This window comes from Denticeps clupeoides, unplaced genomic scaffold (genome assembly GCF_900700375.1).
Source record: "Denticeps clupeoides unplaced genomic scaffold, fDenClu1.1, whole genome shotgun sequence".
In the NCBI taxonomy this organism is placed as follows: domain Eukaryota; kingdom Metazoa; phylum Chordata; class Actinopteri; order Clupeiformes; family Denticipitidae; genus Denticeps; species Denticeps clupeoides.
In genome coordinates this window covers 225,260-252,391 of record NW_021630058.1, presented here as the reverse complement: position 1 = coordinate 252,391, position 27,132 = coordinate 225,260, and the positions used below count along the sequence as shown (strand labels likewise).

General features: G+C 50.9%; 4 protein-coding genes across 7 annotated transcripts; 1 reads left to right on the top strand and 3 right to left on the bottom strand.

Annotated features, from left to right (window-relative positions):
• Positions 1–1,581: 1,581 nt before the first annotated feature.
• On the bottom strand, positions 1,582–9,282 carry LOC114781708 (lactadherin-like). The gene is given in 11 exon segments (XM_028968070.1): positions 1,582–2,527; positions 2,529–2,579; positions 2,652–2,807; positions 2,962–3,164; positions 3,244–3,388; positions 3,960–4,115; positions 4,193–4,374; positions 4,448–4,561; positions 8,063–8,194; positions 8,271–8,396; positions 9,098–9,282. Coding segments are annotated over 11 exon segments (1,416 nt in total). The 5' UTR covers positions 9,156–9,282; the 3' UTR covers positions 1,582–2,434.
• Positions 9,283–9,802: 520 nt separating this feature from the next.
• Positions 9,803–17,611, top strand: LOC114781709 (monoacylglycerol lipase ABHD2-A). 3 transcript variants are annotated; one of them, XM_028968073.1, is made up of 11 exons: positions 9,803–10,113; positions 10,382–10,444; positions 11,252–11,462; positions 12,167–12,342; positions 12,679–12,846; positions 13,102–13,285; positions 13,374–13,466; positions 13,576–13,674; positions 14,535–14,604; positions 14,704–14,788; positions 15,765–17,611. In XM_028968073.1, the coding sequence occupies exons 3-11, from the start codon at positions 11,254–11,256 to the stop codon at positions 15,977–15,979; spliced, it is 1,299 nt and encodes a 432-aa protein (XP_028823906.1). In that variant the 5' UTR covers positions 9,803–10,113; positions 10,382–10,444; positions 11,252–11,253; the 3' UTR covers positions 15,980–17,611. The 3 variants fall into 3 exon arrangements, with proteins under 3 accessions (XP_028823906.1, XP_028823905.1, XP_028823904.1); XM_028968072.1 differs by having other exon boundaries at positions 9,803–10,124; XM_028968071.1 differs by lacking the exons at positions 9,803–10,113; positions 10,382–10,444 and adding an exon at positions 10,451–10,756.
• A 290-nt stretch (positions 17,612–17,901) lies between these two features.
• Positions 17,902–20,707, bottom strand: LOC114781733 (retinaldehyde-binding protein 1-like). The gene is made up of 8 exons (XM_028968109.1): positions 20,584–20,707; positions 20,297–20,383; positions 20,016–20,144; positions 19,639–19,843; positions 18,803–18,981; positions 18,553–18,711; positions 18,274–18,384; positions 17,902–18,198 (listed from the first exon to the last, which is right to left on the bottom strand). Exons 2-8 carry the CDS (start codon positions 20,303–20,305, stop codon positions 18,052–18,054), a joined length of 939 nt encoding a protein of 312 aa, XP_028823942.1. The 5' UTR covers positions 20,306–20,383; positions 20,584–20,707; the 3' UTR covers positions 17,902–18,051.
• A 713-nt stretch (positions 20,708–21,420) lies between these two features.
• LOC114781721 (zinc transporter ZIP1-like) lies at positions 21,421–25,165 on the bottom strand. Of its 2 annotated transcripts, none has more exons than XM_028968097.1 (4): positions 24,243–25,165; positions 23,614–23,729; positions 22,250–22,564; positions 21,421–22,125 (listed from the first exon to the last, which is right to left on the bottom strand). In XM_028968097.1, the coding sequence occupies exons 1-4, from the start codon at positions 24,355–24,357 to the stop codon at positions 21,772–21,774; spliced, it is 900 nt and encodes a 299-aa protein (XP_028823930.1). In that variant the 5' UTR covers positions 24,358–25,165; the 3' UTR covers positions 21,421–21,771. The 2 variants fall into 2 exon arrangements, with proteins under 2 accessions (XP_028823930.1, XP_028823929.1); XM_028968096.1 differs by having other exon boundaries at positions 23,599–23,729; positions 24,243–25,160.
• Positions 25,166–27,132: the final 1,967 nt, after the last annotated feature.

Below are 27,132 nucleotides of genomic sequence, written 5' to 3'. Positions count from 1 at the left end.
TTCTCTTTATTATATCTGATTTGTATTGAACGTTGAATGTGAAATGTCCTCAGAGCCATACAGTCTAATTTGTATATTTAAGTGACACTGAAATGTGTTATATAGAACCGTTTTTTTTTTTGTGATAGATTTTGTGTATGGACGACTGTGATGAAAACTTCCCTTATTCATGACGGCTTTTTGCATCACGCATCAATGTCAGATGGAGGAGGCAGGCCACACTATGCTGGACTACAGAAAAGTTGCTGATTGATGATTAATTTAGTTGATAATGATAATTTGATTTGATTTATTTGATGATATTTGACATTGACTGATGTCATCAAAGACAACAAAGCACATTTAGTAAAACTGAAAGGAGGACTACCTGTCACACCCTCCCAGTGCTATTATTAGAAAACGCTCGGCTAGGTGCTCCTTTAATTGGATACACATCTTCTTTGCACATGAGTGAAATCCAGGGCTTCTTTTTATTGCACACGAAGCCTCTCTGATTCTCATCTTCATCAGGAGGAACTACAATGAATCGCGCTTCTATTTAGATTATTACTGCCTGCATCTGTAGAGCTTGGTGCATTGATTCTGCGCTGGAATGATGGTTACCATGCTACATCCAGAGAATAATGTGAAATGCCATTTATTTATTCATTTCTCGTGACGGTTGGACCTGAATGGCTTGTCCTGCAACATTGTTCCATTTTAATTCAGCATATAATTCGGCAAAAAATCCATTCAAGTCCAACAGTGAAGATCCTTTCTTTTGCTTGTGTGGTTGCTGAAATCTCACCAATGGCTGTGCAGGGCATGGCATGACCTCGGGGCCGGGACCACCCAGCTTTTTAACATTAATGTTTAATGTCCATGTCTCTTCACTGGAGGGGGGCGGTGCCCCCGACTCAGCGCCTTCCTCAACTTTACCGAGAGCCGGACTTCCTTCTCTGCTTTCTCGAGATGCGAGGCGTCTTGTTTCATCTGACTGTATTAGCTTCTGATCAGCGTTTGTGTTCATTCATTTATATGTTGGGACGTTCAGCACAGCAACCTAATAAAACGACCCAGTTATCCAGCTGGAGGAGTCTGCTGGCCTACTCATTCACACGTACGTGCTGGAGAGGTGGGGACCGCTCAGGTGACTGGAACAGGCCGTCTTTGACTCCCAGGAATTATATAATGTGTTTGCCGAGTGGGTGGAGTGGATGCGGCGGTGTGAATCGAGGGCTTGTGTTCTCCGTGGTGGACAGCAGTGCTGTGGCGGCATCTCCCGATGCTCGGTGGAGCGCCCCCTGCTGAACAGGCTCGGTAGAGGGCCACGATCCGGCAGTCAGTGGGATCTTCTCCGTTAAAATCGTCAGCGCTGATTAGGGCGCCAGGTCAGAAAAAAACACACGAATGCATTTTGTCTGGTCTGGAAATGACCAAAAGAAAAACAAACTACATTTTAATCCAAAAAAAGCTCCCCCTTAGGGGTCAAATGTCATGCCATGTGGATGATTTGTTGTGCATTAAAAGTAAGTAATAAACTGATTTCTGCTGCATTGCGACCAGATGTGATCAGGGTAAAGAAACTGACATTGAACACTATCCTATAACATGTAACCACTTTATTGATTACTTAAGGTAGGACATACATATTAAAAATGTAAAAAAAAATCATTAGTACACGTCTACAATATATAATAAGAAATGCAAATACACATAAAAAAAACACATCTCTGCAATCCCCAGACAACTGAATCATCTAAATTAGAAATAGTAGAATTAGTGGTAAAAAGAGCAGAGAAGCGTTGGTGTGTACACACACACACACACCCAACGTTACGTATAAAACGGTGCGTTCTAAGCCTATAAATGATTATATGAGCGCGCCGCTTTCTAATTAGCTGGTCATGTGACGGTTGTGGTTGTGGAATTATGGGAGCTATAAATGTGTTCTTGTAAGATGTGTCACTGGATGTTTTTTGACTGGACTTTCTATAATATTGCGTTTTTTAGGCTTGAAGCCCCTGATGTGACTCCATTGATGATCTTGGGGTTGGGGGGGGCAATGGCCTTAAAAGTCTGGGGTCACCACAGGGACCGCAGACATCTGGACACTGCCGAACTGAAAACACACACGCACACACTGTGCAGAACAGTGTAATGACATTACACAATCAAGACAGGCCACATCTGACCATAAAACAACTATTTCGGCAGTTCCTTCCAGCACAATTAGCCTGCGGTGGAATTCTGGATCTGCAGCTTGACGTTAGGTCAGGTCAGCACCAGCACAAGCCCAGCAGATCCAGTGCAAGAACCTTTTAGAAGCCGTACGGTTTGAGTACAAAATGAGCACAGCATGTATATTAAGAAAATTATCAACACGACGAGATAAAAGCTGGACCATCTAGACGGGGCGTGTGGAGCAAATCTCTCCTCCGGTGCAGTGGGGTGTTCACTCGTTGCAGCCGAGCAGCTCCATGCGCACGGTGATGCGCTCGTTCCACACCCACGGCAGGAAGCGCACCAGGCGGGCGTAGAACGGGGGGGTCGAACATGTTCTTCTTGTGTGTGTTGTTGTCGATGTTCCCCTGGAAGATCTGGGTGGAAGAGGGGCTTTCATCAACCGGTTGCCGAAGACCCCGGAGACCGGTGGGTCTGGTGGGACCTACCTTGTCTGTATTGGTGGTCACATCCTGCACCACCTTCCACGCCTGCCCATCGTCACTGTACGCCACTTTGAAGGCCGACACAAACTGGACGACCCCAAAATCCTTTGCTCCCTGGGTGATGATGCCCGTTATGCGTTTTGGAGTGTCCAGGTCCACCTGTCACATGGCATGAATGCTGCTTCACGTATTTCATGTTAAACAGACATTTATATTTACAGTATTTACCAGACGTCCTTATCCAGAGTGACTTACAGTCACTAGTGACAGGGACAGTCCCCCCCTGGGGACACTCAGGGACTTCCAAACCCACCTGCAGCCACTCGGACTGGTTGTTGGAGGCGGCTGACCAGGCGTTGGTCTTGCCCTGCCGGTCGAGGCGGGCGTAGTGCGGGAGCCACGTGAACGTGTCGATGCCCCAGGTGCGGTGGGCGCTGGACGCCGATACCTTCTCGTCCGAGATGAGCCGCGACTTCATGCCGAGCGTCTCCGTGCAGCCGGCCGTGTTCGAGTACACTGCGGACAGGGGACGGACAGCGGCGTCAACGCCACGAGAAGGGCAGGAGAGGGCAGGGGCGTCCGTTGCCATGGTTACCGTTCAGCTCGCAACCCATCAGCTCCATGCGCAGCGTGCAGGCTTTGCGACAGATCACGGGTACGATGCGAAGGAACTGGGCCACGATGGGCGGGTCAAACAGGTTGGTCTTGGTGCCGTCGTTGTCTACATTCCCGACAAAAACCTGTAAAAATGCGTCCGCGTTCTCATCAGCCGTCCCTCATTAACACACCGAACACGCCGAGCCGGTTTATTACCGACGCTTCGTTTAATAAAACCACACGGGCGAATTCACAGACTGTGTTTCCCACAAATATTCCTATCACGCCACTTTCGAGTCATTTGAAGGTCATTTTTAGGCATGTCAATTTAAAAAAAGGGTCAGTGGTGGCCTAGCGGGTAAGAAAGCTGCCCCGTAATCAGAAGGTTCGAATCCCGATCCGCCAAGGTGCCACTGAGCAAAGCACCGTCCCCACACACTGCTCCCCGGCGTCTGTCATGGCCGCCCACTGCTCACTCAGGGTGATGGTTAAATGCAGAGGACAAATTTCACTGTGTGCACTGTGTGCTGTGCTGCTGTGTATCACATGTGACAATCATTTCACTTTCACTTCACTTTCACTTGTCAATTTAAAAAAAAGTTTTAATTGGCTAAATTCAGCGGCAACGTTGCTTGCTGCTCAGCAGACACGCCCACCCTCACAGTCACATGGTCCGGACGTGATATTTGAGTGTCAGGTGAACCGTGGATGCACCTTGTCCTTCTTCTGGCCCTCGCCCCTGAAGACGGTGTAGCTCTTCCCGTCGAAGCTGGACGCCACCTTGAAGGCCTTGACGAACTCGGCGGTTCCCATGCGACTGGCGCCCTGGGTGATGATGCCGCTCAGTCGCATCTTCTTCTGCAGGTCGATCTGTGGACCGAACCCCACCGTCACGCGCCGATTTCAGACCGTACCGGGCCTGGTCCCCGTAGAGCAGGTCAGCTCACCTCGATCCACGGGTTCTTGTCGTGGGGGGCGGAGCTCCAGGCGTTGACGATGCCCTGGTTATTGAGGCGGGCGAGTTCAGGACCCCAGCGCTGCAGGCCCAGGATTCCGAAGTGCACCGAGGAGGCCGAGATCTGAGACTCGTCTATCGCCCCGCCCTCCATGCCCAGGAGGGAGATGCAACCTGGAACACGCACACACACACACGTTACTCGCGGGCGGAGACGTGAGGCGGAGCTGGTGGAGCTGGTACTCACGCAGCTGGCACTGCTTGCCCACGTAGGGGGACTGGCACTGGCAGGCGTAGTCCCCGTCCAGATCCCGGCACACTCCTCCGTTCTTACACGGCTGCCCCATACAGTCGTTCACGTCTGCACAGCGAACACGGGGGACATTTTACCGCTCCGCCCCGTACAGCGGGGCAAATAATTACTTCATCCCATGACCATTTTCACCCACTCACAAAGAATCGATCAGTCTATCATTTCATGTTGATTCGAACAGTGAGAGGCAGAAAAATAACACAAAAAGCCCAAATAAGTTTTAAAAAGTTAGAAATTAATTTGCACTTTCATGAATTAAATAGGTATTTGATCACTGATCAATCCGAGGTGCCACTGAGCAAAGCACCGTCCCCACACGATGACGTCAGGGAGAAGACTGTGGAACTACACAAGGCCAAACAGTTGGTTCGACTATTCATAAACGGAAGAACCATGAAATGACTGCCAGTCTACCTCGGTCTGGAGCTCCACGCAAGATCTCACCCTGTAGAGTTTCAATGATCATGAGAACGGCGTGGAACCAGCTCATTTTTTATTTAAAATGATCTCAAGGCAGCTGGAACCACAGTCAGTAACACAGTACGCCACTGAACATCTGCGTGGCTCAGAAGAGGACCGGGTGGAAGTGTTGTGGTCAGGTGAGGCCAAAGTCGAGCTCTTTGGCATCAACTCAAGTCGCCGTGATCGGAGGAGGAGGAGACCTGCCGGAGAAGAGGCACATTAAGGTCCTGGAGCGGCCTAGTCCGTCCCCAGACCTTAATCCACACAGAAAATCTGTGGAGGAAGCTGAAGGTTCGTGTCTCCAAACATCAGCCACGAAACATTGATGACCCGGAGAGCTGAAAGACAAAATCCCGTCCAAGACACGTGCAAACCTTGTGACCAAATACAAGAAACGTCCCACCTTTGCCGCCATCACACCAAATTAATTTATAACTTGTTTGAAACGCATTTTTCTGGATTTTGTTGCTATTGTTCCGTCTCTCGCCGCTAAGATAATCCCACCGTTGACATTACAGACTGATGCTTTCGAGGACGGCTGCCATATGGGATCAGCAACCTGGCACCTTCACAGTAGAAGCAGGAGTTGAATCAACACCACCCACTATGTCCCATGACCTCAGTTAAGGCAGCAGGATGAGTGTCATGGCGTCGGAATTTGGAAGGGATTTCAGTGGGATTTGGAGACGTCAAACAAAACTCGTCCCAGTGTGTTTCCATGCTTGTTTTACAGATCTCCCCAACGTGTATACAATGCCTAGTGGGTAACACACTCACCTATGAACCAGAAGACCCAGGTTCAAACCCCACTTAGCACCATCGTGTCCCTGAGCAAGACACTTAACCTGAGTGTCTCCAGGGGGGGACTGTCCCTGTAAATACTGACTGTAAGTCGCTCTGGATAAGGGCGTCTGGTAAATGCTGGAAATGTAAATTTAAGTGACTCATCTACCCTGTTATGTAGAGGAGATTACGGAGACAGATGAGGGACACTCGTCCTCAGAATATGTTGGACATGACGTGAGGGGCGGAGACAAGTGAGTGTTTCTGGCAGGTCTACCGTGTCCTGCCACAGGTCATTGTGGGTCAGCATGTTCCAATTGAGCGAACGACGACGGTGGACTACTTCTCAACATCTGGAATTATCCAGCTAGTACGCGGACGTTCACTTCGCTGCTTGGAAAGTTGATGGGACGGCAACTTTGGACAATTTATTTCCCAGTGAATTTGTGACAATAACTGATTTTCTACATTTTACATTTAAGGTATTTACCAGACGCCCCTGATCCAGAGTGACTTACAACGTGCTTCCATGTCACCATGGATGAAGTGGTCAGTTCTGGTTCACTAGGACCCCCAACTATGAATACAACCTTTTTATTCACTCTGTTCTAGTTTCTATACAGGAGTCAGACAAGAAGAAGGTTACAAGTTCTAAAGAGGAAGGTCTTCTCTCACATCCATTAAAGTGTGTTAACGTGCACGTTTTCACAGAGTTGCATAACCAATTCAGAACTGTTCCGGTGGCCTAGTCGCCATCTCTTTTTGATCATGCAGCTCATCTGAGACGTATTCAGCGCGAAGCAGCATGTTCAGCTGATAATGACCTCCACCGAGAAGAAGTCTAAAAACAGAAAGCGTCACTTCCAGAACGCTCAGCGGCTCCGCCCCTTCCAGCGATGGCTGTTTTGGCTGGAACAGAGGGCTGCCTATATTTATCTGGGCTTTAGAAGAGCCCAGCAGACACACGCAAGCGCTAATCCGAGCGGCAGACGAGCGTCAGACGCCTCGCCGCACCTAAGATGATAAATCCCTCCCGAGAGGCCGCCAGCCTCCGGTCCACATTCCCCAAGTGTATAAACCTCGCCGTGGTGTATAAACGAGCGCTTCGCGGGTCGGAGGTCAACTGCCGACCCACCACACACCGGGGCCTGCGTGAGTGGCTCTTTTCTCCTTCTTTGGTGGATTTTTTGAGACTGCAGACGGTTGTTATGGCAACAAACAACTGACATTCTTTTCATTCATACGTAATAAATGTGTGAAACGGCTATTTATGGCCATATGCACACAAATTAAACATGCAGACTTCAAACAAAGGACTTTTCTAGCATGGTCTCCCAACAGGTACGCCACAGCGCAGCACACGGTGACACGGTGAAACGTGTCCTCTGTATTTAACCATCACCCTTGCTGAACAGGCGCCCGGGGAGCAGTGTGTGGGGATGGCACCTTCATCAAGGGGACCTCAGTGGCACCTTGGTGGGTCGGGATTCGAACCCGCAACCTTCTGATTCTGGGTCCGTTTCTTTACCCGCTAGGCCACTACAGTCCCAAACAAGCGTCAAACGTGTCGCATAAAATGAACATGTAATAAAAGTATGGAGAGAAGCCTTTAATAAAATGTTCCTCTGAGCCACGACAAGCTACGTGGAGACAACATGCTCCTCGAAGTTCACGTTCCTCCGTTGTTCTCCGTTGTTGTCCCTGGCTGGTGGAACAACCTACCCTCCTCCACACGACTAGCCGAGACTATCACCACTTTTAAGAAGAAGGTGAAAACCCTCTTATTCCAAAAATATTACAGATAAATTTAACACATACACATGCATACACATTTAACAAACAAATACAAGATGTATAAATACATTATAATTTTTCTTAGTCTAGCACCCAACACTCTCCGAGCATGTTCTTCAATGACAAGTCTAAGCCTTATCAGGGCTCTTAGTTTGTATACTTGATATTCTATAGAAATCGAACGAGAATTGCTGGTGTCTTCCCATTGTAAGTCGCTTTGGATAAAAGCGTCTGCCAAATAAAGTAAAGTAAAGTAAAGTAAAGTAAACGTTCACGGAGCTGGAGCAGCAGGAAATGGAAATACTTCAGCTGACGCCCCTTCAGCAGAAACCTGCACTTCGTCCTGTGCTTCAACTAAGAAGACCTGTCCCAGTTGTCCCAGGTGAAGCTTTATAACACCAGAGGTAGACATTTGTATCTATTTTGGTCTCCGCTTTTCCGTCAGCAGATGTCGAGATCTTGTGGGGTTCACACCGTAAACAGGTTTTATAAGAGCTTCTACACACTCACTGATCTGGCAGTGCGGGCCCTCGAACCCCGGCTGGCACTTGCACACGTACTCGCTGAACACGTCTCCCCTCCTGGTGTGAGTGACGACCTCACACGCGCCGTCGTTCCTGCAGGGGTTCGGACTGCATGGCCCTGCGGGAGGAAGGTCAGAGGTCAGATTCGCCTGAACCGCGACCGCTCGCTCGCCTTGGTTTTGTGGTGGGCTCACCGTTCTCGGTGGCGTCGCACGTGTCCCCGGTGAACCCGTCGGCACAGATGCAGAGAAACGGGTCGTCACCGACCCCCGTCACACACGTCCCGCCGTTATGGCACTTGTTCACCTCGCAGTAGTCTCCTATTTAAAAAGAAGGAAGAAGACTTGTGCTTAAAAAAAAGTTAAAGGTGGGGAAAGTGCAGAAAAAAACCCTAATTTTGTGACGAGGAGAGTAAGTACGGTGTTAAAATCACGTACCGTCGGGCTGCTAAATTAAAAAAACATGTCAGAAACTTTGTTGGCAGGGTTTGACCCCTTGACCTTGCGACTGGCCCTACGTATGGCGTCTGGGCTGATTTAATAAGGGCGGAGCAGCCATGAGGCGTCTGTTCTGCTGCCACGTCACATGGCGAAAGGAGCCGGCGGGTCGGGCCCAGACAAGAACCCCTCATTAAAAACAAAAAAACACCGCTCACGAAACCCTTGCCTAGAAAAAGCTGGCCGTGACCGTGGGAACGGAACAGAACGGTCCGGACGCCCGAGCTGGACCGGCCTGGTCCCAGAGGTCCACTGATCTCCTTACCGAACCGGGTGGGCGGGGCTCGGCGATCTCATTAGCATGTATAACGGTCCCTTGCCCCTCCACAACATTAAACCACCAAAAAACGAGTATATTTCACAGCCGTATTCATCTGTCCTGCGGCGTGCAGAGAACAAATCTGACCCGACGCTTTCCGGAGTGAAATAAAACCACGAGATCCGTATAAAAGACGTATATGTGTAAAACTTGTTAACGCAGATGTAGATGATAAAAGGAAGTGGACGTGTGGACGGAAACTCACCCCTCGCCGCGGCCGCGACGCAGACCAGGAGCAGCGGCAGAGGAACGCGGAGCTTCATGTCTGCGGAGTCCGAGTCGCCGCGGCGAATAGCGAGTAAAGCCGCCCGGAGGATTAGGTCCCTTCCCAGTCATCCCTTCATCCGGCCTCACCCAGCCACTCGTCACGCAGCACAGTCGGCACCTCAACTAGTAATTAACAGCGACAATTATTACCAAATCCGATCAGTCGTGCTATTATTATTATTATTTTTTTTTATTATTATTATTTTTCGGCTTGATAAATTTGATTTGTAAAATGTCGCACTTCTCTGTTGGGTCCATATAATCAGAAAAATGTCAAGGTGAATAATGAAACGTAATGATGAAAACAATTATAATAATCAAAAGCTGATTTTTACAATGACGACGCAAGAAAGAATTTTTTGAAATATATATTTTTTTAATCTACACCACCTTTTCTAAACGTTTCAACGTTTACAGATCAGTTTAAGTGAAGGGGAAGAGGGCAGTGACGGCCCCATGATCGGAAGGTCGCGGGTTCGAGTCCCAAACCGGGGTCCCCTTGATGAAGGTCCCGTCCCCACACGCTGCCCGCCAACGGTGACGGTTTAAATACGGGGGACACGTTTCACAATACTTCATTATATAACCACCGTTTCTATTTTATAACGTTTCGGAAAGACGTCCATTACTTGTTTATCTTCCAGAGGCTCGTTCGGTAAATAACGACGTGACGTCACGTCGACGTCGTGACGTGGCGCGCCGCGGCCAATAGGAGCCGCCGCATCCGAACGAGGCCGCGTCTCCAGCAGGAAGTGAAGTCCGCCCCTCTGCGGTGTCCGGTTGCGCGGAAGGCGAGGAATTCGCTGGCAAACCGCGGGTGGCGAGTGGCGCGGACGCCGAGCCCGACGTCGCCGTCGTCGCCGTGTTCGCCGCCGTCGTTTGAGGTTCCGCGGCGAGATGGAGCGCGAGTGTCGCGCCGGGGCGGAGCTTCCGTAGGCCGACCTGGTCCGAAGCGTGAGTTCCAGGTACCCGAACACGGACCCTCGGTGGTACAGATCAGCACAGCCGAGACTGGGCTTTTAAAAAATAAAACTAAAATAGATAATAATGATATATAATATATGCAGCTAGCTTAAAACTAAAAAGAATCTGGAGTGCTGCATATGTGACATTTATTTGGTGTTATTGTGAGAGTGAGGAAATTAATCACATATTTTCGTGTTTCCGTTCGGGGACGTCTGGTCAGCGAGGGACCGACTGACGGTTTGACCTCTCGCCTCAGGTCTGACCGGATCACTGTGAGCGGAGGAGCCAGAGGAGGAGGAAGCGGGCCTGTCGGTAGCCGGTGAGGAATCTCTCCTCCCGCGTAGCTGCATGTTGGTTCTGTAAGCCTGGTGGGGGACCCCGCCTGGCACCAGCGGGCAGAGATGTGTGTGTTTGTGTGTGTGTGTGTGTGTGTTTTCAGCCTTCCTGAGCCCAAAGCGGGTTGGATTTTAACAGCAGGAGGAGGACTCGGGTGTCTGCCCCCTTTTCACAGCCGATTTCCACCGGACCGTTGCTGATTATGACACGTAGTCGCGAAAAAAGAAAAAAAAGTTAATATCGGGAGGGAAATTACACGTCTTCGCGCTTCACGCTGGTGGATCGTAACCAGGTTGTAAGTAGAAGTTCGGAACGGCCTGTAAAAAGGAATCGCCTCCAAAATTCGGGTGAAGGAGGGTCAAGAGGGTCAGGGGTCGGCAACTTTACAGAGTCGTTTTTACCCGGTTTCTTATTTTTAAAGATAACACTGCATGTAGTACTTTACTGTTATGCTATATATAAAAAAACTAGTCTAGTGTGTTGCTTGAAGCAAAGTTTTATTTATGCGAAGAATTGGATGATTTGTGGCGGGCGGTTTTTATAGATTTTTGCGCGTAGAAGTCGGTGAAGCGACGAATATTTAATCGACCAGACAGGTGTAAAAAAACAGGACACAACTAACTTATCAACCACGGAATATTCCGAACAGCGGTTATAAACACGTTATAAAATGACAATAATCTTCACATTTCGAACGACATTTTAATGAAAGAGTCTCAGAGCCGGGTCCAGCAGTGAGGTGCTGGTAAAACGCGGTGTATTAAATATGAAACCTTCCTCCTGCCCGCAGCCATGAGTGCCCACGAGTCGGACGCGTACCCCGTCTCCCCGGAGATGCCCGCCATGTTCGACGGGATGAAGCTGGCGGCGGTGGCGGCGGTGCTCTACATCATCGTGCGCTGCCTCAACCTCAAGAGCCCCACCGCGCCGCCCAAACTCGTCTACCAGGACACGGCGCTCAACCGCTTCCTGCTCAAGTCCTGCCCCATACTGACCAAAGAGTAGGTGCCCTCACGCTGAACATCATGTTACTTGGTGGTGGGGGGCTGGTGGCTGGTAGGTTCACTACTGCCTTGACCCCAGAGGTCTTACTGGGCCGGAATGTTCCAGCGCGTCTAGCCAGGGCCACGCCCGTTTCCCCGCTGGATCGGCTGTGGACCTTGCTCGGCCAGGCTGGACTCCAGGGGTGTGACGCGTGGCCGGGGGGGGGGGGGGCGGAGTCAGGTTAATAATAAACGCCATCACTGTTATCTCGTTACTCAAACGTTACATCAGCGCCGAGCCCTTCTGGCGGCTTCCTGGCGGATGTCACCTGTGTGTTGTGTAACAGAGGCGAGGAGGACGCCGGTGACGCCGCTGTCACTGTGTACAGCCGGCTGGAGATTTATTACATATTTACTGTAATGCGCCGCGACCGGCGGTCATGTGACCTGCGCGTGACGACCTTGACTCGACAACCCCCGGCGTGGGGAGCTTGGTAAACCAAGCTTCGGAAACGTCCAGCGATCACTGATAACCGATTGAAATCTAGACTTGTGTGTGATGTAACAGGGTGACCTTTTGACCCTGTTTGGGACCGTTGCTCCGGGTTACGTTTTTTACGATACGCTCCGCGATCTGACTGATTCTCCGGGAATTTGGTTTTAAATCAACTTGCATTCGAGAAAGCGGCCTGACCGAGTGTGGGCGGGGCCTGTCTCCACAGGTACATCCCCCCGCTGCTGTGGGGTAAGAGCGGGCACCTGCAGACCGCCCTGTACGGCAAGTTGGGCCGGGTCAGCTCCCCTCACCCCAACGGGCTCAGGATGTACCTCCCCATGCCTGACGGGGCCACGGCGACCTTTGACCTCTTCGAGCCCCTCGCAGACCACCAGACTGGAGGTAACGTATCCGCTCGTGCGACACGTTCGCCGCAGTTTCTCCCCGCGGGTGTGTGTTTTGGAGGTGAGGGAGGGGTTGCGTGGATGAAATTGCGTTGCATGTTAATGGCCGCAACCTAATCTGGTTGGCGCCGCGGCACCCATTACTGTAATGACAGGGAGCCGTGACCTTCCGTGCCCAGAATCCTCCATTCTCCTACCTGAAGCGTGGAAGCTGATGAACACGTTGGACTGGAAACTCACCTAATGGCCCTCATGCAAATCTGCCCAGTCAGATGATGATGATGATGATGATGATGAAGAAGCGGGCGCTGTCACTGTTGTGTTCTGTGTGCAGAGGACTTCACCATGGTGATCTGCCCGGGAATCGGTAACCATAGCGAGAAGCACTACATCCGCACGTTCGTGGATTATTCCCAGAAGCAGGGGTACAGGTGCGCCGTGCTCAATCACCTGGGGGCGCTGCCCAACATCGAGTTGACCTCGCCGCGAGTCTTCACCTACGGTGGGTCCTGTCAGAACGTCTCTGATGGTCCGTACGTTGTTTGGACGTTGTTTGGACGTTGGCCGTACGTTGTTTGGACGTTGGCCGTACGTTGTTTGGACGTTGGCCGTACGTTGTTTGGACGTTGGCCGTACGTTGTTTGGACGTTGCCCGTACGTTGTTTGGACGTTGCCCGTACGTTGTTTGGACGTTGCCCGTACGTTGTTTGGACGTTGCCTGTACGTTGTTTGGACGTTGTTGTTGTTTCCACGCCAGGCTGCACGTGGGAGTTTGCCGCGATGGTGGGCTACATAAAGAAGGCCTTCCCCCAGACACGCCTCATCGTGGTCGGCTTCAGCCTGGGGGGCAACATCGTCTGCAAGTATCTGGGGGAGAACCGGGCCAACCAGGAGCGCGTGCTGTGCTGCGTCAGCGTGTGCCAGGGCTACAGCGCCCTCAGGTGAGAGCCGCCGTTCCAGATCAGCGCGCTGATCGGCGCTGAGACGCCGGCGCTCGGGTCTCACCGCTGTTTGTGTCTGTGCCTGCAGGGCTCAGGAGACCTTCCTCCAGTGGGACCAGTGCAGGAGGTTCTACAACTTCCTGATGGCGGACAACATGAAGAAGATCATCCTGTCACACAGGTGCTGACCTCTACACGTCCCTCATGTCCAAAATCTGTTATCGTTCTGTATGAAGTTACACGCCGTGTGTGTGTGTGTGTGTGTGTGTGTGTGTGTGTGTGTGTGACAGGGCCAGCCTGTTTGGCAACACCAGTGTGATGCTTGACGCCGACCTGAGTCGCCTCTACACGGCCACCTCACTCATGCAGATCGACGACAGCATCATGAGGTGAGGGGGCGTGTCCTCTGGGGTCGCGACCCTGGAAGCCGCCCGTAAATTCGCGTGTTTACTGAAGGAACGTGGCCGCCCGGTAACTGACCGGTGAAGCAGCTGCTTTATTATAGTTTGCTTGGACATTTCGAGAACGCTTTTCTCCAAAAATCCAGCGTCCCCAACACCGTTTTAACCTGTAGGTGGCGCTGTAAACTCCCCGTTCTCTTTGCTCGGCGCATGGATACGTGGAAAATAACTGTTGTATGTCTGTTATGAAATAGTTTCGCAAACCGCGTTGTGTTTTGATGCTAGCCTAGCCTAGCATGCTAACCACTAACAGGCATTCAGGGAAAGTAAAGTTAAAGTGAAGTGATTGTCACATGTGATACACAGCAGCACAGCACACGGTGCACACAGTGAAACGTGTCCTCTGTATTTAACCATCACCCTTGGTGAGCAGCGGGCAGCCATGACAGGCGCCCGGGGAGCAGTGTGTGGGGACGGTGCTTTGCTCAGTGGCACCTTGTCGGGTCGGGATTTGAACCAGCAACCTTCTGATTACGGGGCCGCTTCCTTAACCGCTAGGCCACCACAAAATGTTGCCCCATCGGAAGGCGGCGCTGCTGTTCATTCCATCCGGGCGTCGAACCTGAACGGAGCGCCTGCGTGTTCCCCTCGGACAGTCCAGCGTAGACCAGCATGCACGGTACTGGGGTTCGGTTCTCCTGTAAACGTGTCTCTGGTTCTAAACCCTGGTGGCGTAACCATGGTAACCGTCCGTCCCGCTAGGCGGGCTCCACCACCACGGGGAGGCGTCCGTACGTTTAAAACCCAACTCGTGAACGTTCTGCTCTCACCCCTCTCTGTCCTTCCAGGAAGTTCCACGGCTACAGTTCCCTGAAGGAGTACTACGAGAAGGAGAGCTGTGTGCACTACATCCACAACGTGAGTTGGCTCTGATGGTGGAGCAGATGGTCCGGAAGCTGAAAAGCACGGATGAAACATTCCGATCTGACCCCACGGCTTTATCTCCGCGTGCTGCAGGTGAACGTTCCGCTGCTGCTGGTGAACTCTGCTGACGACCCCCTGGTGCACCAGTCCCTGCTGACCATTCCCAGCACGCTGGCAGGTAGGAACACTTCGTTAGTGAAAGTGAAAAAAGTGAAAGTGAAGTGATTGTCACACGTGATACACAGCAGCACAGCACACGGTGCACACAGTGAAATTTGTCCTCTGCATTTAACCATCACCCTGAGTGAGCAGTGGGCACCATGACAGACGCCCGGGGAGCAGTGTGTGGGGACGGTGCTTTGCTCAGTGGCACCTCAGTGGTACCTTGGCAGAATGGGATTCGAACGAGCAACCTTCTGATTACGGGGCCGCTTCCTTAATCGCTAGGCCACCACTGCCCCAATAGAGGCCCCGCCCCGTCTTTAGGCTGGAATTCCAGGAACAGAGATGAGCAGGCAGGGAATGTTCCTCTTCCGGAGGATTTGTGGCGGGTTTAGTCCAGGGGATGGATCTATTTTCTGCACGGCATCATCCGTTAGTTTCCCCAATGAAACTCATTAACTCAAACACACTTTCACTTTCAATCACTTCTGGCCTCAGTCCCCGCAGAATCCTCGCACAAACTTCTTAAGTTTTTTTTCACTCATTTGCACACCTTCACCCTACCTGTTACACATATTTACATTTACATTTACAGCATTTACCAGACGTCCTTATCCAGAGCGACTTACAATCAGTAGTTACAGGGACAGTCCCCCCCTGGAGACACTCAGGGTTAAGTGTCTTGCTCAGGGACACGATGGTAGTAAGTGGGATTTGAACCTGGGTCTTCTGGTTTATAGGCGAGTGTGTTACCCACTAGGCTACTACCACAATAAATATTTGGTGTAATATTTGGTTATGTTTGCAATATTTGCAATATTGTGGTCTGTACAGTCGCTAAAGAATTTCACCGCATATCATACCGTGTATGACTGTGTATGTGATAAATAACATTTGAATTTGTTGTGGTGTTAACACTGTGGATGAAGGTGAAACCCTGACCTCTCTCTCTCTCTCTCTCTCTCTCTCTCTCTCGCTCTCGCCCCACCCAGAAAAGAAAGAGAACGTGACCTTCGCTCTGACCCTGCACGGCGGCCACCTGGGCTTCTTCGAGGGGGCGGTCCTCTTCCCCCAGCCGCTCACCTGGATGGATAAGGTGATCGTCGGCTACGCCAACGCCATGTGCCAGTGGGAGAAGCAGAAGCCACCGTGCCAAGCGAGTGGGCAGCAGAATGCCGGGCAGTGCCAGGAGGCCACGTCCCAATAGCCACACCCACCCACTCACTCACTCACTGTGCTTTTATGGCCACTCCCACCCCGCCGCACGACCGCCTCCATACGCATCACCTGACTCGCAGATCTTTTACTGACTCACGGACCTTCCTCCCATGATCCTCTGCAGCTGAGGGGGATATGAAAATGGGTCACGTGACCCCGACAGATCGCCTCCTTCCAGAGATGCCTGGCTTTGGTTCGGTTTTAAGCACCACCATCCACCGTCAGTGCAGCCGTCAGCTGACGGAATGGGCGGGGCCAGCGCTACTCGTCTCCATGGATACGCAGCAACACAGGCTGACGGGTTAGCCAGCACCGTGTGCTGTTACTGAAGGGGGCGCTATTTTTATTACCGCACTTTAATTTCTTCATGCCACCTTAAAAAAAAAAATTATTACGATTATAAAGAATGAGGAAACAGAAACATCCATGTGTGAGGGAGGTCAAAGGTCAGCCTTATTATGCTGGAGTTCTGTGAACCCTGACCGTGTGTTCTGTGTGAAATTTGTTCCTCATCACAATCATAAACACCAGGTTCCACCAAACGTGCGGGGCCCGTGTGGAACGTGAGGTTCAGCCTTAACCCCTCTGATGACCCTGTGACCCCCGATGGCCAATCAGGACACAAAATGCCAATGTTCTCTCAGTCACTTTTTCCACCTTTTGTCTTCACAACGCGTCTCGTTCCTTTTTTGTTCCGAATGAAGACACGCGTTGGAACGGTTCTTACAGCCTCGATTTGTGTTCCGTAGACAGTCGAGTTTTATGAATGGGGTTGACCAGCCAAAAAGGTCACCGGAAGTGTGACCAGTACCTCTGAAACGACACGACCAAAGTCTAAATATAAATCTAGAGAAACCAGTTGGTTGGGACCTGAGTTTTTTTTAGTTCTGTTGACTGTCATTATAACTCTGGGTGAGTTTTGTTGTTTCTTCATGCCTGTTCTCTTGAAGGTCCATTTTCTGACGTAAAGGGGGGCGTGGCAGAATGGGGCGTGACCGGTGACCAGAAGGGGGCAGCAGACCAGAAAATGGCTCTCGGGGTTGTTGTATTGGGAACTGCTATTTTGTGCATTTATATTCATTTTGTTATATATTCTTATTAATTGCGCGAGCGGATTTTGGGCATATCACCACTTTTTTTTTTTTTTTTTTTTCACGTCTGAAGGAACAATGATGTTGCAGCTATACATGCAGATATATGTGTAGACATGTATTTAATCTTGAGTTGTGGGGACCAAGGAGCAATAACACTTTTTCCACTTCAGAGGAAAGAAGGAAAGTTCTGCTGGTCGTCGTCTTATTTCCAGTACGCGTTTTAAGGGACTTTTTTTTTTTTTTGGTTCAGAATTTGAGTTTCGTGTGACCGTCGCACTCGTGTCTACTGGGAGGAGTTTAGCGGCCTGCGACTCGCACTAGCGCCTGGACCAGGCGAGTGTGACGTCCGCCGCGCTTAAAACTCTTCCTCGGCACCTTCACCTTCCTCTGATGGACCATTGTGTTAACGTGGGACGGGAGTTCTGCCACTTCACAGATTGCGCAACAAGGAAGAAAATGATGGCGTCTGTGGTGTAATAATTTATGGGAATAGTTATTGTGTTCCAAAAATAAATTATTTTCCTGTATGTGGGTGTGGTTAATGGTGGCTGGAAGACTCCATTATGGCTGGTAGTAGCCTAGCGGGTAACACACTCGCCTGTGAACCAGAAGACCCGGGTTCAAACCCCACTTACTACCATCGTGTCCCTGAGCAAGACACTTAACCCTGAGTGTCTCCAGGGGGGGACTGTCCCTGTAACTACTGATTGTACGTCGCTCTGGATAAGGGACGTCTGGTAAATGCCGTAAATGTAAAGACTGTATAGCTAAAAAGAAAAAAAGTCCTTCCAACATTTACAAAAACTCTGCACACAACTTAAAATGTCAGCTTTTTACTGACCATAAAATGCATATTACAGCAGGCTGGACTACAGGTCAAAGTTCTAAAACGCAACACCACCTGCACCCCTCCTTTTCTACAACATTTCGTAGAGCCTATGTTCTCGCAGCGATGGAGGCCAAATGGTCACAGGGCGGTGTCCTCCGAGCCAAACAGCTTCGCGGCCGTCTCCCTCCCGTCACATTCCGGGCCCCTCCCGTCAAAGTCCGCCGGCAGGATCTCGGGGTCGAAGTCCCGGAAGTATCGGTCCAGCTCCTCCCCGTGCACAACCACCTGCAGGGAGCAGAGGAACGCGTCAGATCCACCACTTCCCGAGGGACGGTCCTACGCGAGCTGTGTCCACCTCACCCTCTCCAGCAGCTTGCTCTTCATGAAGGGCTTGACCACGTTGTAGGTGGTGGTGAAGTACCAGGGCTGGTGGGTGACGTGCACCGCCTTAAAGCGAGCCGGGAACGAGTCCTGAACACACGTCAAGTCGCGGGGTGAGAAAGGTTCAAACCCCACTTACTACCATCGTGTCCCTGAGTGTCTCCAGGGGGGACTGTCCCTGTAACTACTGACTGTAAGGCGCTCTGGATAAGGGCGTCTGGTAAATGCGGTACGTGTTGAAAATGTGTGTGTTTTCACCTGCAACATGTCCACCATCTTCTTCAGCTCTGTGTGTTTGATTCCAGATGCGTGCTGCATGGTGAAGCCCTTAAAGTTCTCCAGCAGAACAAAACCGTTGATCTGCGTCTCCTCGTTTTCCAGAAGCTTCTCCAAGATCACGCAGTACGCCCGCAGAGTCTGGAGAACACACACATAGTGGACCAACATGGTAAAACCAACTTCGAGTAAAGTAAAGTAAAGATGGCGCGTCCAGGGGTGCTGGGAAGACCTCGTCGAACGTGATCTCCTCCAGGTCCCACTTCTCGATGTTGAAGAGCAGCACCACCCGACCGAACTTGTCCCGGGTGGACAGGATGCGCGGGTATCCGGCCTCGATGGTGCTGCGCACCGCCTCTGGGGTCATGTTCTCGAAGAGCTCGGGATAATCCCGCCGGAAGCGCACGTAGCCTGGGACACATGGGAGAGTTTTTCAGCTCGCCCCACCAGGTGGTGCATGCTGGGTAAACAGGCTGTGGTGCTGTCCCTGTGTGTGTGTGGGAGAGAAACACCCCCTTTTCGGTCCCCTGTGAAAATCAGCCGTGGCCTATTTGCACACAATGACCCCTTTTGAAGGATTCCCAATTAACGCGGAGCGCCATTTGTCCCCGGTCATGGTGGTGAACACGATTCGGCACAAAGGGACATTCCAGACACCCATTACACCCCCCTCCCATCCCATCCCATCATGCACCAGCCTGCGGCCCAGTTACCGACCACACACCACAAGATTTGTTAATTGTGATTAATCCGCAAATCTTGCTCCAACGCATGGAACTGTTACGTAAGATGTCATCGCTTCACTTTCAATCGTCTACAACCACTTGATTTGTGGGTTTTGGTGCCTTGTGTTGCTTATTTTTGATGCGCAGCCAATCAAATGCACCCGAATGAACCCGAAGACCCAGGTTCAAACCCCACTTACTACCATTGTGTCCCTGAGCAGGACACTTAACCCTGAGTCGCTCTGGATAAGGGCGTCTGGTAAATGCTGTAAATGTAAATGTAAAATGTCATATTCGATCAGTGGGTGGAGCTGGACGTGTATAACGTGAAACGGATGATCACCCTTCATCAGTTCGTGGGCGCGCGCCACGTCGAACTTCCGTGCCCGGATGAAGCGCAGGAGGGCGGAGTCGGGCTGATCCCCAAATTTCTGCTGCACGGCCCGCGAGAGCTCCTCCCCCTCCGCCGCGCGGGCCTTCATCAACGCGCGCAGCTCCTGCAAACAGGAGACACGCCTCTCCGCCGTCTCGTTCAGCTCGTCCTTCGCCTGGAACACACACACACACACACACACACAGGAATGAGTGTATGTGTATGTGTGTGTCTGTGAGTGTGCGTGTGTGTGTGTCTGCATGTGTGTGAGTGTGTGACTGCGTGTGAGTGTGTGTGTGCGTGCGTGTTGTTTTGTGTGTGCATGTTGTGTGTGTGAGTGTGTGTACCTTCTGCACCGTATGGTCAGGCAGTTTGCTGCAGGGGCCGAAGACGGGTCCGTGGTCGGTAACAGTCAGGTGTTCCAGCTTGGAGCGCAGCGCCTGCTCCTCTTCTGACATCAGTCGGAACGTTCCGGTCTGAGGGAAACACACACACACACCTCATAAACAGGACATGAACGCAACTGCTCCCATGGGCCCATCATCCCTGCACTTGACCCAGAACTGGGCGTCGCCCCCACATTCATAACCCGCTTCAGCCGAGCATGGAACACGAACGTGGGACTTACAGCAGCCATGACCCGGATCCTGAGAACACGAGACGGACGTGGGTGAACGTTCTGAGGGTTCCGCAGCTTCTTTTATTCTCCACTTCCCTGCCGGAGAACGTCACACGACTTCCATTAAAAATGCAGATTTTTCCAGATGAATTCATGAATCTACTGAATGATTATGAAAATGCAGATGAATAAACCATAAATTCTTATCCTGACACACTTCTGAAATCCGTCCATTATTTCAACTCTTGACTGTAATGAACCAGGCGCTGGATTAACGAGAATCTGACAGCTCTTACCTCCAGAGAGACCAACAGGAGCTCAGCAGCAGCAGCAGTGAAGAGAGGAACGAAGAACGAGAGAAAGAGGGGGATCCAGCGGAGGGTAGGGGCTGGTCTGAGTGACCTCACACACACACACACACTGTTCCGTGTGTGAGCTCTCTCAATAACTGAATTAGGAGTGAATTTTAGACACTCGCCTATGAACCAGAAGACCCAGGTTCAAACCCCACTTACTACCATCATGTCCCTGAGCAGGACACTTAACCCTGAGTGTCTCCAGGGGGGACTGTCCCTGTAACTACTGACTGTAAGTTGCTCTGGATAAGGACGTCTGGTAAACGCTGGAAGTGTAAATATAATGTGGATGAAGAGTCATGTTGTGGAGACATGTCAAACTAATAAGACCAAACAGGTTTAATTCCCACAATGCATTTCTTCTGGTCCGGGAATTCCTCCTCCTCCGGTAAAAAGGCCATCATAACGTTGCATATTGATGCAAGGCGACATGCAGACAGCCCCGCCCGTTCGCCATCTCGTCAGCAGCACCCCCTAGCGCCAGACCTGAGAGCTGCTCCTGACGGAGGAGCTGAAGGTGTTCTGCTTCATAAATGACCCACACGAGGGTCACATAAGGGACAAATTCAGTGACGAGGAACTGGGGCGTGTGATGGTGCTGGACGGGGTCCAACTGTCCCACCCCCTTCATGCAGCTCCATTCATCCCAGATGAAAAGATGTCTGTTCATATGAAGTCATTATGATGGTGTTTGTATGTGTATGTAAGTGTGTGTGTGTGTGTGTGTGTGTGAGAACAGTCAGACCAACACAATGAAAGATGACCGACTCTGTGATGTTACACAAATCTCTGGAATTTACACTTCATTTGAACATATGATACACATTTATACATTTCGATAAAAAAAGGAACCCACCTTCAATAAAAAAACGTATCATTACAAATGACTGTCAAGTAAAACAGCGACCTTCAGAAAAGCAAAAGTCTCTTTCCACCTTCTGTAGTCTGAGTGAAGATGGGAGAGTTCCAAAAAATAAAACTGATAAAAGTGATCTGGCACCAGCAGAACTTCGGTCTGAGGTTAAATAAATAAAAAATATGGGCTGGAACCCAAACGTCCACGGTTCTTGAAGTTCTGGCAGCAGGAACATGAAGAACCAAGTGAAGGTAAGTCCAGTTCCTTCTCTCTCAGCCCAGGAAGCTGAGGCCGGCCATGATGCTGAAACCCAGCAGGATGAAGAGAACTTTGAGGAGCGGCTGGTCGGACGAGTTCAGCTCGTGTGGCAGGATCTCCAGGAAGGTGATGTAGATGAAGGTGCCTGCCGCCAGGCCCTCCAGCACGGCCTGGACCAGCGCGCCGGATGCCAGCTGGGCCTCCATGACAGCGATGCCCACGGTGATGCCCAGAGGTGACATCATGGAGAAGACCAAGATGTAGGCCGCCACCCAAAGAGGCGGGACAGCGCTCTGAACGAGCTTCAGCGATAGGCTGAACACAATGATGCTCTTATGGACCAGGATGGCGATGCAGATCTCTAGAACCTACACACACACACACACACACACACACACACACAGTTCATTTCCTTCTGGTTTAAATAAAACACTCCTTCAACCCGCATAAATGTCGCCACGGTAACAAGACGTCGGCGCTGGCTCCGCCTACCTTGGAGTCAGTGTCCTGCAGGCCGATGGCGAGCCCCTCGAAAATGGAGTGCAGCGAGAGGGAGAGGAAGAGCATGAAGGAGCGGAAGGACGAGTGCGCCTGTCGGTCCACGTGGACGTGGTGGCCGCTGTGCCCGCTGCTCTCCAACTGGTCCATGGACCTGTAGCTGTTCTCATGGCCGTGGGCGTGGCCGGCAGGTAAGAGAGGCGCCCGCTCTTCATCCCTACGTCCACTGCAGCTCAGCACCAGCCTCTCCACGATGAGGACGGTGAAGAAGCCCATGGCCATGATGAACTCCGCCAGGGGGAAATCACCCTAGTCGCAGCGAGAGGAAACGGAGATGAACGTTCTGCAGGTAATACTGCACATCACTATCCAAACCGATCAGAACACGCACTTCAGAGGGACATGATCATGTAAATTCCTTTACTTGCTTGGATGACCAAGCTGATAATAGTCATATATACACACACACACACACACACACACACACTTTTTACACCATATTGTATTTTTGCTGTTTTGGATGGAGCCCGGGTAGGGGGGGTGGGGGGGGTGGGTCATGTTAGTGAAATTTTTTTTTTTAGTTTTACATTCCTTTAACCATGAATTTTTATTATTATTATATTTGACTATATCCATCTGGACACAAGATACGTTTTATAGAAAGCTATAAAATCCACAAATCCTAAACGGCTCGGACTCTGTGCACAGGTGAACTTGCTTAATTCGAAACCATGTGGCCTCGCACGTATTCTCAGGGAGGAAAAAACAACGCTGGAAAAACTGAAATGAATTAAACATTAAACGAGAGTTTTATGAATGAAGGAGGTTCTTGTTTTTTTTTGCACGAGATGGACGCTGTTCGTGAGTTATGACTCAGACTCGAGCCCCGGTCTCTGTGTTCCGTCTCCAGAGGCTGCCGTAAATCCCCCTGACCAGGTCATGTGATCGTGTGATCATGGATACGGCTTTACGTGAAAATGACTTCCGGTTCCTGGTGATGAATAATCTCTGGGTTTTTTTGTCCAGGTCTGCAAATCATGTTTTTTAGATCCTGTGTGTGTGTGTGTGTGTGTGTGTGTGTGTGTGTGTGAGAAAGTGAAGTGATTGTCATTGTGAAACAATTGTGTCCTCTGTATTTAACCGTCAGCCTTGGTGAGCAGTGGGCACCATGAGCAGCGTGTGGGGACGGGACCTTCATCAAGGGGACCTTAGTGGCACCTTGGTGGACCGGGATTTGAACCGGCAATCTTCTGATTACGGGGCCACTTCCTTAACCGCTAGGCTATCACTGCTCTGTGTGTGTGTCTGTGGTGAGTGGGTGTGTGTGTGTGTGAGAGACTCACGGCGACATTGCGTGCCTGCAGCTCGGTGCTGATATCGGACAGGTAGTCCGGGATGATGTCCAGCAGACAGGCGGCGAGGAAGACTCCGCCCGCAAAGCAGCTGATGAAGCTCAGCACCACCCGGTGGGTCTCTGGGAAGCAGAACATGAACGGACTTATTTCTCTGAAACCGCTGCTCTCCAACAGCCAGAAACCCGAGCCTCTTCACAGGCTTAATCAGAGATCCGTGATTTCATCATCATCATCATCATCATAATCTCCACCCACCACACCTTCAGTCCGCGTGATGACCTCTATTGATCTCCACAGTGCAGCCACGCCCAACGTTCCCCTCTGATCAGAGGGTCTGATCCTGATCTGATCGGCCAGCAGTGTCACCACAGTCCCCCCCACCCCACCCACCCACAGACCTTCTTTATAGAATTATTATTCAGCTGCAACGAACATAGATATAAAAGACATAGAAACATAAATAACGCCACGACAGCTGGGTATTTGCAAAGTTTTCTTTTCTTTAAAAGAAAAAATAGTAATTTCGTCACGTGATCACGTGACTCGACGCTGCGACGAAAACGTGAAGACGCGAGAAAAGTAGCACTTAACGTTACCGTGCTGACGTTAAAACAGTGAAGCACACAAGTCACCTGTTCCACTGGTGTCCCGAAACCACCTGAGTCGGGCAGGGATCGAGCCGAAGATCAGGGTCAGAACCAGGAGCCCGAACAGGGCGCCGATCTTCACCTGCAGCAGGAAGTCCATCCTAAAAACTAAAACCTGCTGCCAACAACAGGAGCGGCCACGTCGCTCCGGCTGGTCGGACGCGGTTTACACATTATGGGGTGAAAAATGATCCGCTGTCGCCCCGAAGCGTCCACATTGTTGAACTCTGACCCCCTGGCCGCCCCTACGGTTGTTTTACAGCCGCGACGCGCATGCGCGACAAAGACTCCGTCACCCCGAGACGCTCTACTGCGCCCCGCGTTTCTTCTGAAGAGCCGTCGATCAGGGAGATTTATTCATTCCGAAGCAACCAAACAAGTCAAGATCACTACTGACTGTAAGTCGCTCTGGATAAGGACGCATGGTAAATACTTTTCTTCTGGTTCTCAGCGTCTCGCCCGCCGCGTTTTAAGTTTATTAGCCTGTGTTCGAGTTGCGCGTCTCTGATGCGGGAGATCTTCGCTCCCGGGCCGCGGACACGTGACTCCTCTGAACACCCACTCGTGACCGAATGTGAATTATGAGGAATAATGAGTCGCTTGTGGAACTGGAAACATGCATATCTTCTCACATGACCCTACATCCGCATTTCAGATCATATGAAACTGTGCAAACCTATAATCTGAGGGCAAATCTCCTGCTGGAAGGACATTGTGGTGAATAATAAGAAACATTATACAGTTCTCAGTAGAAGCAAATTCGCACAATACGTAATATGAGTACACCTGTAATATGTTTTAGGGATGTTAATATGGCATGTTTTTGGTGAAAATTCCCTGAAAAAAAAGGCTGGTTGGGTAACACACTCGCCCATGAACCAGAAGACCCAGGCTCGAACCTCACTTACTACCATTGTGTCCCTGAGCAAGACACTTAACCCTGAGTGTCTCCAGGGGGGACTGTCCCTGTAACTACTGATTGTAAGTCGCTCTGGATAAGGGCGTCTGGTAAATGCTGTAAATTAAAAAAATAATGTACTGTTTCTTCCCCCTTGCCATCTCCCTCCTAAACCGCTGAAACATCGCACACTGCACTTTATGTTAAATGCAGAGGACAAATTTCACTGTGTGGATCGTGTGCTGTGCATCACATGTGACAATCACTTCACTTATGTACACTGGTTATAGGATTTAGATTTTGGGCCTGTTTATTGTACATCTTTGTACACTTAAATACCTATGTACATTCATACATATATTTATATTCAGTATATATATTAATAAACAGTATAAACATATTCTACAACTGGTACAAATAACACTCACACGCATCCCTGCACATTTTTGTTGTATTTGGTGGTTTTCCTACATTGTACTCGAGAGACACCATCTACCGGAATCAAATTCGTTGTATGTGCTGCACGTACTTGGCCAATAAACACGATTCTGATTCAGTTTTAACTGGAGAAAGGTGCGCAAGAGTCTAACAAGCTGCTGCATTTGTCGCTGAGGCCTTCGGGAAAGCTGCGTTTTGTGTGCTTAATGGCCGACTCCCTACTGCCCCCTGCCTGTGATGGGCGTGGCGTCCCCTGTCCACCCTGTAACACTAACTGCGTTTGGCTCCCTGTGGCCTCCGCGAGGCGTCCTGTTTCTCCTTTAATATTCCCGCGGCCAACGGAGCCCCGGCGCGCTGACTGACGGCTGCTCCCGGAGCCATCAATAATAAAAGAGGAAGTTATTGTTCGTCCCCGTGGCGACAGTGGCGCAGTATTAAAACGCTCTCGGCTCCTTTCACTCCAGCCGCTCGGGTTTCGGGGCGCTGCGGACGGCGCACACAGAGACAGGGCCCCTAGTGAAGGGCCTGATTGTCCAACGCGGCGATGGTTCGTCCCGACAGCCCCGTAGGACCCACCGGCTCGGCCCCCCGTGTAAAATAATACCCCCGAGGACGAGCCCTGCACTGAGAGACGACTCAATGGACAATCAGCCGACAGGACGTTGTCGGAATGGCGAATGAAACGCAGCCTGCCGCACAATAAATCAATGCAGATTTAATATTTCACAGCTGTTTATTAAAGTCTGTGTGGCCACCAGCAACCGTAACCATCGAGACCACAGAGTCGCAGGTTCAACCCCCACTTACTACCATCGTGTCCCTGAGCAAGACACTTAACCCTGAGAGTCTCCAGGGGGGGACCGTCCCCGTAACCTTCAGTGCTTTCAACCGTGCGTGATCATCTGATCATGACCGAATGAAAAGTCGGTCAGTGGACCTCCAGGAGCAGGGCTGTCTGCACCAGATACAGCGGAGACACGACCGGCCCGGCGTCTTGGCGCCTGTCCCCCGGCTGTAAGACGTCCCTCTGGCCAGCAGGCATCTGGCACGCGTCGCTCCGAAGGCGCTGAAACCCGACGCTCGCGGCGCAGAGCATCAAGCCGCGTCTCCAGAGCAGGGTGGCGGTGCAGGACAGGACAGGGGGACAGAGAGAAGGAGAGGGGTCCCCAGGATCCCACGCCGCCGAGCCAGAACGTCTTTCTGAGGGGCTGCAGAGGGACCAGAGGATCCCGGGTTCCGGTGAGTTCAAATTGTGTTTATTTGCCGACCATTTGAGGAATTTTTCAGTATTTTGTAGAGAATTTGGAACGAATGAGGTCAGCGGGATTGAAACGTCGTATTACGTGCGCGATCGGTTTATTCGGAGATTTTCTGCCCGCCGGGGATATGCAGTGCTTTGCCAGAAGATAGTCAAGTGACTGAGGGTGGTCATTAACTTTTCATGCCCCCTTCTCCATAGCGACACTTCACTCAGGCCAGCAGTCGGGGCTTGGGCTCGCCAAGGGGGACGTGGCAGGATATGACCCCGTCCGCGGCCCA